The sequence below is a fragment of the Solea solea genome, chromosome 9, assembly GCF_958295425.1.
Source record: "Solea solea chromosome 9, fSolSol10.1, whole genome shotgun sequence".
In the NCBI taxonomy this organism is placed as follows: Eukaryota; Metazoa; Chordata; class Actinopteri; order Pleuronectiformes; family Soleidae; genus Solea; species Solea solea.
In genome coordinates this window covers 2,160,126-2,176,947 of record NC_081142.1, presented here as the reverse complement: position 1 = coordinate 2,176,947, position 16,822 = coordinate 2,160,126, and the positions used below count along the sequence as shown (strand labels likewise).

Sequence of the window (16,822 nt, the reverse complement as noted above, 5' to 3'; positions counted from 1 at the left end):
TCTGTTATGTGTGAGGCACTGTAAGGTGTAAGGGGATTATTTATTTAGGATATTTGCTTTAATTCAGGCTCCGTCTGAGATTTAGGTATTAATGTATAAATACATGATATGAAAACATTCATGCAAACTTGAACATGCTCAGCTGGATTCTATTATATAATAATATTAACCTAAAACAACAAAAAAAAGCATCACCATTTCCTTAATTGTAAAAGGACTTTTATTACATTCTTAAATCCACATATTGTATCACCATTGTGCAATAACACCTGACTGTGTTAAAACCTCTCAAGCTTTATATCCATGACATATCATAAATTATTTCTTATTAAAATCTATATCGATTTAATAATAACAATCTTAAAATAAAGTGAAAATATTATAAACAGAAGGATCATGACAAAAGAGAAACTTTTAGAGAGACATCTTCAAAAACGCTCTTAAAAAAACAAAAAAAAACATCTCTCCAAGAAAATGACACAAAAACGATGAGGGAAAACAAAACAAACAGTACACGTAAGGATACAATTAGGAAACATAAACATCACAACAAAACCAACACAAGATTCAGAGATTATAATCCAATTTTATGTTTGTTTTTTCTTTTTTTTCCATACATCCTATTTCATCTATTACTCCAACGTGAGAAAAGTCTTAATAGTGATAGACAGGGGGGAAATCTTTGATACTTCTGTAATCAGACATTCACAAGAACATGTACTGTACACAGTGATCAAGGTTTTAAGGTCTTTTATGTTGGTGTGAGGTGTCTTACGAGCTAGACTGACTGCAGACACCGTAGGACAGAGAGCCCAGCTATCTCCCTGAGTAACACTACATGGAAAAGTGCGTGCAGATCTTCATCGCTGCCCCCTGGACACATGTTTAGACCTGCACCGACTATTAACGTACACGGAGTCTCCTGAAATCAGCGCGTCTTAACATTCTTTGACTTGACACACAAAGTATTGCACTTTGTTACACTGCGAGTGTCACTGTGTGTCAGTGAAAGTGTGTAGCTGGCTGTGTATTTTGGTACATTAATTTCCTAACAACATCATGTTTCTGTGCTGTGAGGTCAACTCTGCTGGAGTGCTTGTGAAAGATAGAAACTGAAAGGCCCGACACACTCGGAGCGATGGGAAAGACATTATTGCACAATCCCACTATGCCACTATTTTATGAGATGACTTTTTTTAAGTATGACGGAAAGCACTGTCCCAGCAGTGCAAGGCAAACCAGGCTGAAATATCATTCAACAATGGTCATTCTGATTGTCTTTAGAAATCATTAACAGCAGTGTTATTTCTTTTTCATACCTATGGTATGCTATGGTAGGACATGTCATTTGACATAAACATGGTACAATTTCTTTTCCTACATCTCCAGTAAAAGAACTGTATCTTATCTATGTAGGTTTTCCTTGAAAAGCAGATCCACCATTTTGTCTTCTGTCTGTTTTTAAGGGCAAGACTGTATCATCACTGCTTGTCTACTTTCATCTCTAATTGTTATATTTTTTAAAACAACAAGCTCTCTCATATGTATGCAGAAATACTAACTCAGGGGGGTAGCTGATGGCTCTGTGCCGTGTAGTGTTTGAGGAGGGTGAGGTAGTCAGGGAGTGGGGGGAATAAGGAACAGAGGATTATTTCACCAATCACAAACATCATAATCTGTGTGACCCCAAAGCAGTGAGAGCTGAGCGTGAGGAGTGAGATGCCTGTCCACTCCCTCTTCTTCAAGCATGTATTTAAATGTCCTTTTTCAGCTTTGACTCTGCTCATTGAGACAATGTCCGAGGTTTTGCCGATGAAACTCTTCTTTGTGCTGCATGTGGGTTTGGGCGGGACAGTTCCTCTTTGAAAACCCAACACCTTGTTCATCCAGCTTGTCAGCAGTGGGTATTTTCTAGCATTTCTGACTGGTACATTTTCACAGATGGCAGTCTTGAGCGCGAACCCGTAAAAATCGTGTGCCGAGAGTTTGTTTTGGACTCTACCGTGGACTCCTAAGTGCTTGTTATTGTCCATAATACTAGATTTTCTTCTGCGTGACAATCGTTCCATCCCAGTACCCCAAAGTACAGGCAGGCAGTTTCTGTTTAAGAGACCTGAGTGTGACATTACTCCTCCTCTCCCTTAATCTGCATGAATTCACAACTGTTCTTATTTTACATGATTATATAGGTGTTAAATATATATATGTATATATTTATACATATATATATTTGAAAATACGTTGACAACACCTCTGTGTTTCTTTGTCTCTGTCTCTCTCGAAGTGGCATTTGCAAAGGGAAAAAGGTCTTGGGATTGAGGTCATTGATTGCATTACAAAAATAAAGAGCTCAAGGTGTATACTTGTAAAAATACCTACAAAGATCAGCATAAGTGCTATGTCTTGCGCTCTGTGTGCAATGGCAGCAGACACCAAATGTTTGCCGGATTCACACAGTAAAAAAAGAAAGAAAAGGAAATCTCTCTGCATGTGAGTTTGATCATGGTCCCTTTAAACAGTTTGTTCTCATGTTACAAAACTGCAAAATATGGGCACTACCAAAAAAGAACATACAGAAAAAGAAAAAAAAGCTGACAACTGACAGGTCAGTTACTGAGAACCTCCACAAGGTGGGTTGAGGATTTTAAATATGTACATTCTACGTGGAGTCTCAGGTTGTGCTGAACGGTAAAGGGAAAAGTGGGTACATTCAACAATAGTTTAAAGAAACTGTAATTAATGTCAGATGGACGTTAGAAAGGAATTCAATTTGATGAGAGGTTGTAAAACTGTTTCCAGAATACAAATGCAGGCTGCCATTTCAACAATTCTTCAACCTCCTAAAACAAAAAAAGAGGTAACATGCACTGACTACTCAGCAGCAGTGTATGTAGTGTTGACGGTGAAGGGACTGGCCTGCAGGGGCAGTGCATGCTCCTCCACAGGTTTGGGATGCGAGAGGAGCGTGACCTGAAGTGTAGCGTTCAGGATTGTCGAGCTGCTGGTTCTTGTTGTTGTTGTTGTTTTTTGCCTCAGCTGGTTGCCACATTTTCTATGTCTCTCCTCCCTTAACCTCAGTGTTTCTATATTTTTCAAGCTATTTATCTAAACGGCACTAGCCCTCGGTGGAGTCTGGGAAGCTGATTTCACTGCCAAATACCTCCTTGTACAGAGGGGGGAAGGTGTACGCTGTCTCGGGGTGAACCAGGTGGAAAAACTCCAGCTTGTCGATGTGGAGGTTGCAGATGGACTTCATTACAGGAAGCCTAGACACCATCTACACAGGGGGAAAAAAAGGAAGGATGATGATTGGTCAATCCATAAAAGAACCATCATGACAGTTGCTTTTCAGTGACTCAGTAGGAGGGCGGGCTCTGTACCTTTGCAAGCTTCTCTTCTGGTGCTCCCTCTTTTTGTAGACAGCGCTGCAGAGCCACGTAGACTTTGTCCTGCAGCTTCTGTACCTTCTGGACGTCTGTGAGCCAGGGTCGGTCTGAGGGAAACAACAGTGACGTGATGAGTCTCCCGACCTTTTCCATTTTCATTCCATGTCAGTGATTTCATTTAACTTGCAAAGTTTAAGGTCTCTATTTTGAGAATACAATTACAAACTATTGAATGTTTGAATAAAAACCCTTGAACACCTTGATGATCTTTGTTTGTTTGTTAGTCACCTTCTGCGTGACCTCATTTTCATTTATGGCTGGAAACCAAATGATCATGCAAATGATCTGCATCTATTGTATTGTAACATTCAAAGGTATTATTATGATGATCAATTAAGGAGTTTCACTCTGGCACTGAAGCAAAATGGGTTTTAAGCGTCGGTACTTTCCTGCTGCAACTGGCACGGCATTGTGGATTTAAGTATGCTCCGTGTGAATGTTGGACTCACATTATGCTGATATTATGGTCTGTAACCATCGCCCAAATAATGTTTTTCCCCTTTTATTTGCTAGTAATAGAGTTGATAAAGACGTATAGTATATAATATCGGTGTGGGCTACTGACTGTAAGAATTTTCTGAGAATTTTCTTTGTGATGAATTTGAATGAAATATGCTTTCAGCCACATATGTATGGCATCAGAAGCTTGCAGCAGGTAATTACATGTAATTAACAGTTTTCCTGGTGCCAGATAAACTGAATCACCTGCAAAATGTCAATCTTGTTCCACAACATTTGAGGTTTAACGATTATGATTATTGACTTAAATCTTTCAGGCACGCGATCTTAATGCACCAAAGGTTTGTTTTCCCCCGATTTTGTGTGAGAAATAAATAAAGCGGGACACTTGAGAGACATATGAATTATCCATGTAAAGATAAATGTATTAAATAAAAAAAGAAAAATACCTGGCGAGAGCAGCACAGCGGCACTGAAAAGAGCAATGTCCTCCTCTGACATCTGTATGCGGCTCAGGTTCTTAGCGAAGTCGAACACAGCATTTACAAGATCATCGCAGCCTGTGTTGAAGAGGAAGAAGGATGATGAGTGTGTGATCCAAACAACAATGTTTTCCTACAAAAAAGAAAGGCTGATGGCAAACATGGGGACTCACCAAGAGCTCTGAAAAGCTGAGCAGTGGCAAACTTTCCGTCAAACAGCAGCGTGTTATTGATGGGGTTGTACGCCCGACACAAGCGGATCAGAAGGACGTCCACGCAGCCTGTTGATACACAAGAATGAAAGCTTAGCAGCTGAAAAACTGTCATTCACCAGTGACTGACTGCCACTGTGTTATTGTTTATGAATGGGAAGAAGCAAAGAAATCTAATCTAATGCTGAAACCTCTTACATAATAAGAACTAACTATACCAGAAAGAAAACAAAAAGGGATGAGACCTTTTCTGAATTCTTCTGTCGCGTTCACTGACATTTGCACGGCAGCAGGGAGGCTATTCTTCACTCTAATTGTTAGTTTAAACTGCCCTGTTTGGATTTTACGAGGTAAAACATTCTTCAGTGACAACGATAATTTTCTATAATTTACTCGCTAGCCCATGATTGACAGGAGAATTGGCACCTGGACATCTACAGATGTTTTGATGCAAATAAGGAGCACAATGCAAGCCGAAGTGTGCGTGCATGTGCATAATGTTTAATGCCAATCACGATTGAGAGGGTTTAAGATGTTGACGTGTTTAATGTGTAGAGATGCTGACAGGACAGGAATGTCTTTCTGTATTGTAACTAGCTTCAATCCACCAGCCTATAATCTTCCTCCGGTCGTCTGGGGTTATTCAGGTTTGGCAGATCACACACACAGGTGTGGAAACTTCATAGACTTTGCTGATTGAAGCATTAATTAGTCTATTATCATGCCTTGTGAAAAGCAGCCTTTTGTCCTTCATCTTCATAGAAATGAGGAAAGGAAAGTACCTGCAGTGGCAAACGTCAAAAAATACATGACATTATTGATATTGATTGTTGTCAATGATTAAACATCACGTCCTTTAGACATCAGAGAGATGCTGTGTGATTAAAACAAAGCATGCAACTTTTCTCGTGACTCTGCACAGGGCATGAGCCGTGATGATGTTTTAAGCTGTAAGTTTGGTGATATTTGTTGTTGTTGATGTTATTATTCTGCCACTAAAAGGGTTTTATGAACAGAAATGAAATACAGTTATTTGTACGCTGCATCATTCACTGGAGAACGTGTGCATACAGCAGCAGCGCAGGAGTGGGTGGGGCTCTGCGTTTTCAGTCATACTCTAACCTGTTTAGAACCTGTTTGCAGCCGTCTTACTTTACTAGAGCAATCTCGCTTTTACCTCCATCTGTCTTCATATAAAACTCATTTCCAAAGCTATACTGAGAGTCGTGTGGAGCGGATAGACTTTATCAACACTGTGTGAACTCATTTGACAATGGTTTGTCAGGAACAGACATTTGTTGATATGAAATTAGTTACCACTTCAAGCTCCCGACTGTTTTGAGGCTTAACACGCTACGTAGAAGTGATATGAGCCCACAGGGTGTGTGTGTGTGTGTGTGTGTGTGTGTGAACACTGTTGTCGTGCTCTGACCTGCTTTGAGGAGAATAATCTGATCGTTTTGACACAGATCCATGAAGCCAGAGATGCGTTTGGCAAACTCCACCACATACTGGATTGCATTGGTGATGTGAATGGCACATTGTTGCCACATCACCTCAGCTGACTGAAAGAGAAAACAAGAGACAGAGAGGCTTTTGTAAGAAGAGTTTTTGTTGCACGATCTTGTTTCAACTGAGGAAACCTTGACCTACGGGATGTTTTTTGCTTTTTTATTTTCCTGCATTTCAAGCAAGCACTAAGAGCTCCAACCTTGACAAGTGAGATGAGAAAACCTATCAAAACCTGACTGTTAAGAATTATCTATAGAGACAAGAACAGAGCACTTCTGTGTGCTTAAGGATTGTTTCTAACTGTTGACTTTAGTACAAGGTTAAACACTGAAAACATTCCACTGTGAAAGTGATACGACATGTTTAATGACTGCTCTTTCTTTACAGATTCTAAAGTTCATAATACATTTAACTGCAGTTATTTTCTGGATCTCTTTTCTTGAAATGTGTATAAATGAGGTTCAACTGACAAAGGCTTATGTCACACATACCTTGGTCTGGTATGAGCGCGTCTCTTCTGGGCTATACAAGGTCCACGCCATTCTCTTCAGCTCCTCTGTGCTGTACTGGCTCGTCTCAATATGGGACTTGACCACACTCTGAGTTATACGCTCTAAATGGGGACAAACATTTTGTTAATCGTCTGGAAAGATAAAAACTTAACTTCTTCTATGCAGTATTTACAATTTTTTTTTTTTAAATGTATTGCAAATTTCAACCAAACTTTCTAAAATTTGGTGAAAGAAAATGTGTGATCCCACTCGTGAATATTCGTAATTAGTTCACAAAAGTCAAGCAGCAGGTGGCGCCATAATATATGGTAACATTTCGTTGCTGCTATTACTGTAGTGATACTGCAGTAATACTAATAATGCATATGAAAAGAGGCTGATTAAAATCCACCAATTTGACTATTCAAAGTGACTTTGACTTTCCAAGCCCTGCTGGTTCATACTGACCTATCTCGAGCAGCGAGTAGCCGCCGGGCAGCAGGTCGAGGATAGCGTGCGAGAAGAGTCCAGAGTCATGCAACAGCTGATACTCGTGCTTGATGTTGTGTTTGCCCTCTACAAAGTCCAAGTTGGTCTGTTCTGGTGAACTCTGAGAGGACGAGCTGCTCCCTGCGCTGCCGTACAGCATGTCCAGGTTACAGTAGTCCCCGCCTGCGTCCTCTGGGGTGAGTGGCAGGTCGAACAGAAGGCCTTCTGGCAGCGTGGAGATGTCGTCCAGATCACTAAGTGTGGTGCTGGAGCCTCTTCTGTAGGGGCAGCTGACGTCGGTCATGTCACAGTTCTCCTCACGGGCACCACTGCCTGCCTGCGACTGCTGGTGCTTCTGGACCTCTGAAATAAGGATGTCACGCTGCTTTTTGGACATTCGGCCAAACTTCACCGCTGCAACAAGAGCACAAATAAACAATCCATTAATGTCTCATTTCAGATCTGCAACAATAACTCCCCAAAATTAAACATCCAAGAAGACACAGTCAAACGGGGTCAACATGGCTGCCTCATTGCAATACGCAGAAAAAAAGTGGGTGGGTGGAAACTCTGAGTTAATTAAATATAGATCGAGTGGCTGAACTCACCATCACGGCTCATGCCCAGGGCAAGACACTTCTGCAACCTGCAGTGCTGACAGCGGTTACGGTTGGTCCGGTCAATGAGACAGTTCCTCTGCCGTGAGCAGGAGTACATAGCATTGTTCTGCTGGCTGCGTCGAAAGAATCCCTACACAAAAAAAGACACACAATTAGAGCATCTAAAGCATTGTCTGCTGTGTGCTGTAGACACTAAAGCCTCGTTTCATTGTTATTCGTGACAGTGCTGGTTTTAAAGCTCACCTTGCAGCCTTCACAGGTGATGACACCATAGTGAATCCCCGACGATTTGTCCCCACAGATTTTACAGGGTATCACCTCGATTTGAGCTGAAGAAAAAGATATACCAAGAACATTAAATCAGTGAAATACTCAACATATATTATACCACATATGGATAAGCACGTTTAATTGTGTAGTTAATTGGCATAAAACAACTAAATAAATAGATTTATGTTGAAAGAATATAATCACTATAATTCTATCACAGCAAGTCATGTGTTACTTTGACCTAGACAGTATTAGCTAACTAAATTCTATATCACTATCAATAAATAAAAATAAAACTGATGTAATCCAAACAGACAAACTAAAGATTAGTCTGCTCCAGTTTTGAAAAGTTGATCAAACAAATAATACTTTTAATTACTTTTAATATAATTGAGGAAGTTTTTAAAGTGAAAATTGTTTGATGGAGAACATTTACAGATTAATTGAGTATAATAACCATAAATCATTCACATTCAGAGTTTGCAGCAGCCAAGCCAAGCCGAGCCAAGCCGAGCCAAGCCGAGCCAAGCAATGACGCACACCTTTTAAGAAGGCTATCAGTTGCCGTTATTATGCAATACACAGCAGTATGAAGCAAGCTCACAGGTACACTATGAGTAAACACGAATTTGGTACGTGCGCAAAAGTATTGCATAGTATAATATAGTATAATAAAGTATATATAGTATAATACAAAGGCAGAGGCAGCGTTATAAATGAATTCAAAACCCTTGAAAGCCAAGACTTCGAACTACTAACATTTAGTAACTATGTAACTAAATGTTGTTAATACTCATGAGATATATGTGTGATAATGTTTCAGGATCATGTGGAAAAGTGTCACGGACACAAAGGAAACAGAGGTATAGATTCTATACCTTGCGTTCATTGTTGAAGCCTGAGCCTTCTTACCCCAGAACAGCATGTTCTTTTCATTATGTTGTTTATCTAAGTAGCTGGGCCTCCTCAGGCCCAGAATAGCAGGTCAATTGCATTAGCTGAGGCCCAGGGTTATAAAGTTTCGTGTCTCTCTCTCTCTCTGTCTCACTCTCTCTGTCTTTATCTCACTCTGCTGCTTCGCTTCGAGGATGAACAAAATGTTTGCAGGTTAACGAAGGCAAACACCGCCGTGTTTATTGACTCCTGCAATCTGTGTACGAGATTTGATATAGCTCGGGCCCCGGGATGTGCCAAACAATCTCTAAACCACTTTTGTTGGATCACACAGGGTATTAGGTAACCAGTAAATCACAGCAGAGGCTTTGCTCGGCCTTCACAGCTCTTCAGAAAATTGCAGATTTGTAAAGGGCTCTTTTATAAACTCCTCAAAACCCAACCAATCACATGAGTCACTGTGTGTGTGAGTGTGCATGCGGAGAGACATGCGTCACGCGAAGAAAACCACACAAAAGAGCTTATATCATCCTAAAAATCATGACTTAGGGAAAAAGGATGTGTCATCTTCCCTCTAAGAAAAGGTTTCTGTGCAGCTCAGGTGACATATTTGAATTAACCGTCTCGGTTGATTAGAATTCCTCCTGATCAATGTGACATAACAAAGGGATATAAATAAATAAAGGGCCATGGAAAAAAAAAAATCCCTTTCTCCATTGCTCCCTTTATCGCTCCCCTTCTCCTCCCCCCCACCCTCCCCGCCTTTCAGCCTGTTATATAACTGCCGTCTGGCTGCATTCCATGAACACGCTCATTCAAAGGTGGTTGTCGAGGCAACGCTGTGACGATCCTACCTCACCCCGCCACACTCCCATTGGCTGCTGAGCAAGCAGCTTTGACTGTGACTTGCTGTCTCACCTGCCAGTCAGCTGAGCAGCAGTCAGGCCCAGAGAGCAGAGAACTGCTCCACTGACACAGTTTCCCATTCAGTGAAGGATGGGGGGGGGGGGGGGTGCCTCACAAGGGATGCAATCAGTTTTCTTGCAAATTTAAAGAGTGGAACCAAACTTGAGTCAGACTCAAGTGAAGGCTCAAAAGAATAACAGTTGCAATGTTAACTAATAACTATGTTATTGTAACTGAAACACCCAGATAAAGTCATGCAATATTGTAAAGCAGCTAAACCATGTTTACTAAATCAAGTCCTTGCCAGTGTTTGTATACTGGGACAAGGACAAGTGTGCAATTAAACATCGTAGTTGAGCTACAACCCAAGTGCATCTTAACTGTGCGTGGAAATGTGTAGAAAATAAGGTGAAACTATTACAACTTACACAACAACAACATCTGGAATTATTTACGATAACATCCAGGACAGTGAGCTGCAGCAGGTGGACCCAACGTGGCTAATAGTAGCTTCTCAGCTTGTTGCAGCCTGTCAAGTATTTGAGTGAAATTTCAGCTGCGTTTGAGCCAGACCATAAATCTATTTTTACTCTGCTGCAGTTGGCTGCACGGAGATTCCTTCTGGTCTATTAGCAAACAAATTTTGCACAAATCACCACTTTGAAGTGAGGTGTAAAACACAGTGTGGAGAGCAGCTATTCCACTGGTTAGCAACAGCAGTTTACGTTTAAGTTGTGTTTATTCAAATAAATGGCCCACGGCAACATCTGTAAAAAGAGCATATACTGTGACCGATGAAAAAACTGTAATTACATAACTTGGGTTGGTGAACACTGGCTTCAATAGTTGGTTAAAACAATTAGTAGCTATGTCAAAATGTGGAAAAATGCATTGTGTCACAATTTTCGCAACCTTGTGCACATTATTATTATTATTATATTTTAACATGGAAGGTGATTTTTCATTGATTTAAAACTCCTTTTGCAGTCAGCACTTTTCATCATTAGTGCTGTAAACCCTTGTGTGGAAAGACTTTGCCCTCTCATCACAGCTAATCAAACAGAGTCAAAGGTCCTATTTACCTTGTGCTTTGCATTTACCTGCCATATTGTATACTTAGCCTACATCTCAGGGGACTTCTTGGTGCTATCTATCGGCTAAATTAAACATATGGTATATTGAGCAATATACTACATGGAATGCATCAGTACTACAGTGACACTAAGGCTGCAGGATTTGGGTAAAATATCTAAATGCTATTTTTTTTTTTTTTACATAAATTGTGATTGTGAGTTGACTTTTTGAGTCAATCTTCAGTTCAATATTTACTGTGCAATAGATTTAAAACAACATGGAGCATTATTACCTGAGATACCATGAACATATATATAAATCAGACCTATTTGGCAGTAGAGATGTAACGATATGAAAATTTCATATCACGGTTATCGTGACCAAAATTATCACGGTTATCAATATTATCACGGTATTGTTAGATGTGTTCAAAATGTTCCAAAAGTACTGAACACACACACACTGAAATCTTTTAACCAAGTTTTATTTAAAAAAAGATATTTTATATTATATGATTATTATTATCATTATCATTATTATTATTATTATTATTATTAATAATAATTATCATCTGACTGACTGACACACACACACACACACAGGTCCTCACTCTGTGTCGGATAATAATTAAGTAGCAGCGGTCGTACACAGCATAAAAATAAAATAAAAAAACACAGAAACAAACACATTTTGGTCTGCTACGGTACCTGTCGTCTGCACACTACTCGCTTTCGCGAGACAAACCATGACGTTTCCCACTATTCCGAAATCGCGTTTTTGTTGACTTACCCGCTGAAAAGTTGTGTGTGGTGGTCACGGAGATGGCTCATCATATTGGAAGTGGCTTCGCGCCGCGAAGTTCGCGGAGATTTTTTTTTGCATTTTCTGCACAAGCATTGATTGTCTTCAATTATTTTACTCTCAACATCCTTTAAAAATACAAAATATGCCCAGATTTCTGATCTTACGGGGGGTAATCTCTGGAGCGCAGGTGGCTTCAGCCGTGTTGTCGCTGGACAGACAGTGCAAACTGCGCATGCGCGCCCGCTTGAGCGAGTGCCGTTCAGGTGCTGCTGCTTCTCCAGGAAATGAGCAGTATCACTGTGAGTTTTTCGGTAATCAGTTGCGGTAATCAATCACGGTTTTAACGATAATTAAAATTTGAAACGGTATGATAACCGTCGGGAATTTTACCGCGGTTTATCGTCATACCGGTAATCGTTACATCCCTATTTGGCAGTTATTATAATAAACAGACAGCCATGTTCTATGTTTGTCCTTTTCTTTTTCCGTATATCTCCCAACGCAGGGCCTCAGCTGACACCTGTTTTCTATATAGCCGCTATATGTGGACTGTAAAGTTTCTCTTCTCATCTTCTCCACTCACTGACCCAGCTACAGACAGTACAGTATGGCCTGACACCAGGCTATTTAAACATGCACTGTAGTTTCAGGTAATTACTTAGAAGATGCAACTGTATAGTGGAATGAGATGTATCAGTGACCACAAGGATGCAGAGGACTATGTCGTGCAGCACTTTTAACAAAGTGCTCTGAGCTGCAGCCATGACAGAGTTCCTTTTAGTGGAGAAGATTAAAACTGAATAGACTCTGCATTTTTTTTTTTATAAATTACAATAAATGTACAATAAAGTGTAACAAGCAACGTCATAGTGTATATTTTTGTACCACACGGCATCACTACAGGAAATGAAAATTTCATTTGATGCATGTGGAACATATTCAAGATGATTTCTGTTTCCTTGTGATGGGAATTATTTCATTTCTTCCTTCTGTGATTCAGACACTCTTGAAAAGGATTATATTCCTTTTGATTTGTATCTGTGTACATTAAAAACAGGGTAATGATACTATAAAGGCTTTCTTTTGAGGTATAAAAGTATAAACTGTATACTTTAAGTTAATATTGGTGCCCTGAACAACAGAGGCTACTGTGCCAACCTGGCACTCTCTGTGTAATCCCTCTCAATTGATCAGAGAAGATAAAAGTGCCCTCGCTTGATCATGCGGCTCTGAGTCCTAAACCCCCAGAGGGCCTCTGTTAACACAAGAAAAACTAGACTGAAGAATCCAGTTCACAGCATGTCATTTTGCATGCAGCAACTAAACCACAGGAACAAATTAAAGCCCATGCTGCAGCAATCACTGATGTTTGCCTTGACTGAGAGTCTGTGTAGATGCCCTTATCATTATGCATACTTGGAAAGTAGATATGACCTATCAATATGACTTTGCCTCAAGCGAACATCAGGTCTAAACAATTCATCATACAAAGCAAAAAATATTTTTCTAATTTGACCGCAGTTTGCCTGATGGGCTGCAAAACAAAATGTAATCATAAGACTTGAAAAAACACCACAGATTCAAGGAGAAACACTGTGCTTGCATACTAATGTCGAAGCTGGGTGAGAAGTTGAAGCTTTAGATAAGAGGAGTGGAATCTTAACAAGGAGTTGTCACAACGAAAGGGCACCTTGACACATACTATAGTTTGCTGTGAACTACCCCAAGGCTGCACAGTGTACACTCACTGAACAGATAATGGCTTTGAGCTTGAGCTCAGCACAGCAGGATCCTGGGAGAGCAGAGCAGTGAAGAGCGTGGCCTTTCCTCCTTTACTGCTACTGTACCTTTGATCCTGGTCTAACTGAGCTCCAGTGTCCTGGTCTGGACACCATCAGAGCGGCGATGCACAACATCTGAAAGTGCTCTTTCAAGGCTTACTGCTCATTTGACTGTTATGTCATGTCATATGCGGCAATCCTGTTTGCGCAACACACCGGTGCAACAATAACTCAAGGATAAACAAGCACGACATCGTTGTGAGTGGTATTAAGTATTAAACTGACGAAAATTCGGACCCTAAAATTCTACTTAGACATTTTCCACAATGACCAAAACAACCCGTTATTTATTGTTTGTCCCCCTTTTATCATAAATACATGTCTTTTGTGGCCCTTTGGAATACGATACTCAGTATCAGTATCCGTCCGGCATAGGATAAAGAAAAAAAACAACAATATGATCCAAATGCCCTAAATATCACTTCAGGAAGCACAGGCTGTGTGAAGAGAGCTTTGCTCAGAGTCATGTGACCAGGATGTGACATGGGAATGATTATGTGAGCTGTGTGGACATATTTTTAAGATAAAAGAGAGATGGATGTCATTTTGTAAAAATACTTTAGATACGCAAGGATGTGATCTCAGTGTCGAAAAAGGCCATCATCAACCCCTCCCTAGACTTTTCGCTGGGTTTTTTCCACCTCTTGTCTTAAGCCAGTATACTTATATATACATTTATTCCACAATGACCAAAGACACTCCATTAATTGTTGTCTTTTATAGTAAATACATTTCTTTGCTTGTCTTTGGCTGTCTTTTTGTTTTTTTTTAAGTAAATCCACTTGCAGGTTGGCCATGACTGTGTCTGTGTGTGTTTCTTTTGTTGTTGTTTTTTAATAAAATCTGACTGACAAGTCGTGCCTGACTGGAGCAACATGCACTCTGGTTGATGTAAGTAACCTTAGCTGACAGAGGAAACTGAGCTTAACTGAACCCTGCTGTGCCTCATGGTTAAAATTGTGCTTGCTGTGCCCATATCCTGCTCGTCACAGCGGTGCACGTCTTAGAAATCACATTTGTTTTGATGTCAGCCTTTTAATTCAAACCACAAGTGTGAACATACATCAATATATTATACTTGTTGTTGTTTTTGAATGAAATATTTCATACATGTGATATAGAATAAAAATAATTGTCTTGTTGTGGGTGAAAAACACATTTCATCTATGCCATATAACAGCTCTTCTGAAAATATTGGTCTTGTTTTGGGTGAAGTTATAAAAGAAATACATCAGGTGGATTAAAATCACAGTCGTCGCCATCCCCCACCCCCACCCCCACCCCCTGCAGCTGATATCAACAACAGCTTAAATAGGCTCTGATAACTGATTTAAATGATCAACATCGTCTCACCACTAGTGACGACACACGCACACACACACGGTGTAATCCTCAATGACAGAATCAGGTCAACGCAGCAAGTCCTGTCTCCTTCTTCTCCACCTCCACCCTCATCCCACACACTGCTGATGCCAAACACACGTTGGCAGAAGACTGACGCAAAAACTGTCAGTGCGTCAAGACACTGACATAAAAACATGTCATGTCATCATGTAATAACACTAATAATAATAATAATAATAATAATAGAGAATCATTGCAGCAAATCTGTGCGCAAATAAACTGTAAGTGTCAGGTTCGAATCCCAGAAAACTACGTACTTAAACTTAGGTGTAAACAGGAAAGGGGGGAGAATGCATTAAAAGAACTACTTTTCCTGCCTCCAAACTCCCTGTCGACAGATTTCCCTGCGCGTTGACAGCCACTGAATCCCTCCGCTCTCTCCCTCTCTCTCTCTCTCTCTCTCTCCCCCCCTCCCTCCCTCCCTCCCTCCTTCTCTCCACAGCTCTTACATAAGTGGATTCGCTCACCGGCGCAACAAAGTAACCACAGCTGCAACGAATTCCTCCTGTCACAGGCGAAAAACTCATTAACAGCGAAACCCTGAAGTCATTTCATTAAAACACAAGCTTTGAATGTACCCGAGCTGTGTACATGCGCAGATTTAAATAATTCACTCTCAATAAATGTACAGTCTTTTCTCGCGACTGAGCAACTTTGATACTCATGAGTATTTTTCACTTTTTTATTTTGCACTTTTGTTGCCTACGTTCTTAGAGATTCACAGCAGCCAGAGCAGCGCAGACACAAGACCATGTAGAGACAAACGCAACATTGAAACTAATAATACAGTAACTATGTTATCACGAACTCACCTCTCATGTCGGCGGGAAAAGGTTTCAGCTTGTTCTTCGTGTCATGCAACTCCAGGTGGAAAAAATACCGAGAGAAAGTCTGAAAGTCGCACTTATTCGCTCCAAAACCGGAGCAGCTGAAAACTGTCACAACACCAAATCCTTGCAACGTTGTTTCTTCGCCTTTCTTTTCAAACACAAACTGTTCTAAAAGAAGAAGAAGAAGAAGAAGAAGAAGAAGCAGCAGCAGAGTGAATCTGTTACTGACTAAGTGTTAGCTCGCAGGTGCTGTTGTGATCAAATAGTCTAAGAGTTGCTCCTCCTCGCCTGTCTGTCTGTCTGTCTGTCTGTGTCTGTCTGTCTCTTCTGTGCTCTTGCTCTTGCTCTGCTCTGCTCTCGCGCTGCAGCTCACTGTAACCTCGTTTCGGCGCGTGGGCTACACATGATCCTCACCCCGCGGTCCGCCCGCCTCGTGCCCCGTGAGCTGACGTGCGCGCGCGCGAGAGAGAGCGACACCTCCTCCACGCGCGCGTTCTCCCCTCCCACTGCGCGCGTGCGCTGAAAGAACGCTTCTCGCGTGCGTGGGAAAGTGTGGCAGTGTGTCAGTCCCAGACCGACAGCCGCCCAGCGTGGGAACTCTTTAATAACAAGCACTCACTTTTTGTTTTTTTAATTTCCGAGTTCTTTATCAAAAACACACAGCGTTTTATTTAGAAAAATGTTTGAAAAAACACTGCAAATAACATGTGTTTCGTGCATATTTGAGTTTTTAATAATTAAAACAAGCTCTCTGATTTTTCAGTTTCTTAAATGTGGATATTTTCAGATTTCTCTGCTCCATGTAACAAATAAATCATTTAAACTGAATCATGTTGGTTTGTGACACAGGAGAACATCATAATTTACAGGTTTTTAAACACAAATCAGTTTTTCAAGATTTTCTGACATTTTGGAGAGCAAACTCCATTAATCAAGAAAATAATCAACAGATTACTTCATTATAAAAAGAGTCGTTGACATTTTCACATTTTTACTCATGCTTAAAAATACACACACGTTGCTGCCATGCATGTTCCATCAATAAACCTAAAGCACAAATATAAGACCTATGACTCTCAGTACATAAG

The 16,822-nt window shown here is 40.6% G+C and overlaps 1 protein-coding gene across 1 annotated transcript; it reads right to left on the bottom strand.

Moving 5' to 3' along the window:
- Window positions 1-203: 203 nt before the first annotated feature.
- Window positions 204-16,146, bottom strand: rorca (RAR-related orphan receptor C a). The gene is made up of 10 exons (XM_058638954.1): window positions 15,717-16,146; window positions 7,955-8,040; window positions 7,700-7,841; window positions 7,071-7,505; window positions 6,603-6,724; window positions 6,032-6,164; window positions 4,561-4,668; window positions 4,355-4,465; window positions 3,381-3,493; window positions 204-3,277 (listed from the first exon to the last, which is right to left on the bottom strand). Exons 1-10 carry the CDS (start codon window positions 15,721-15,723, stop codon window positions 3,116-3,118), a joined length of 1,419 nt encoding a protein of 472 aa, XP_058494937.1. The 5' UTR covers window positions 15,724-16,146; the 3' UTR covers window positions 204-3,115.
- Window positions 16,147-16,822: the final 676 nt, after the last annotated feature.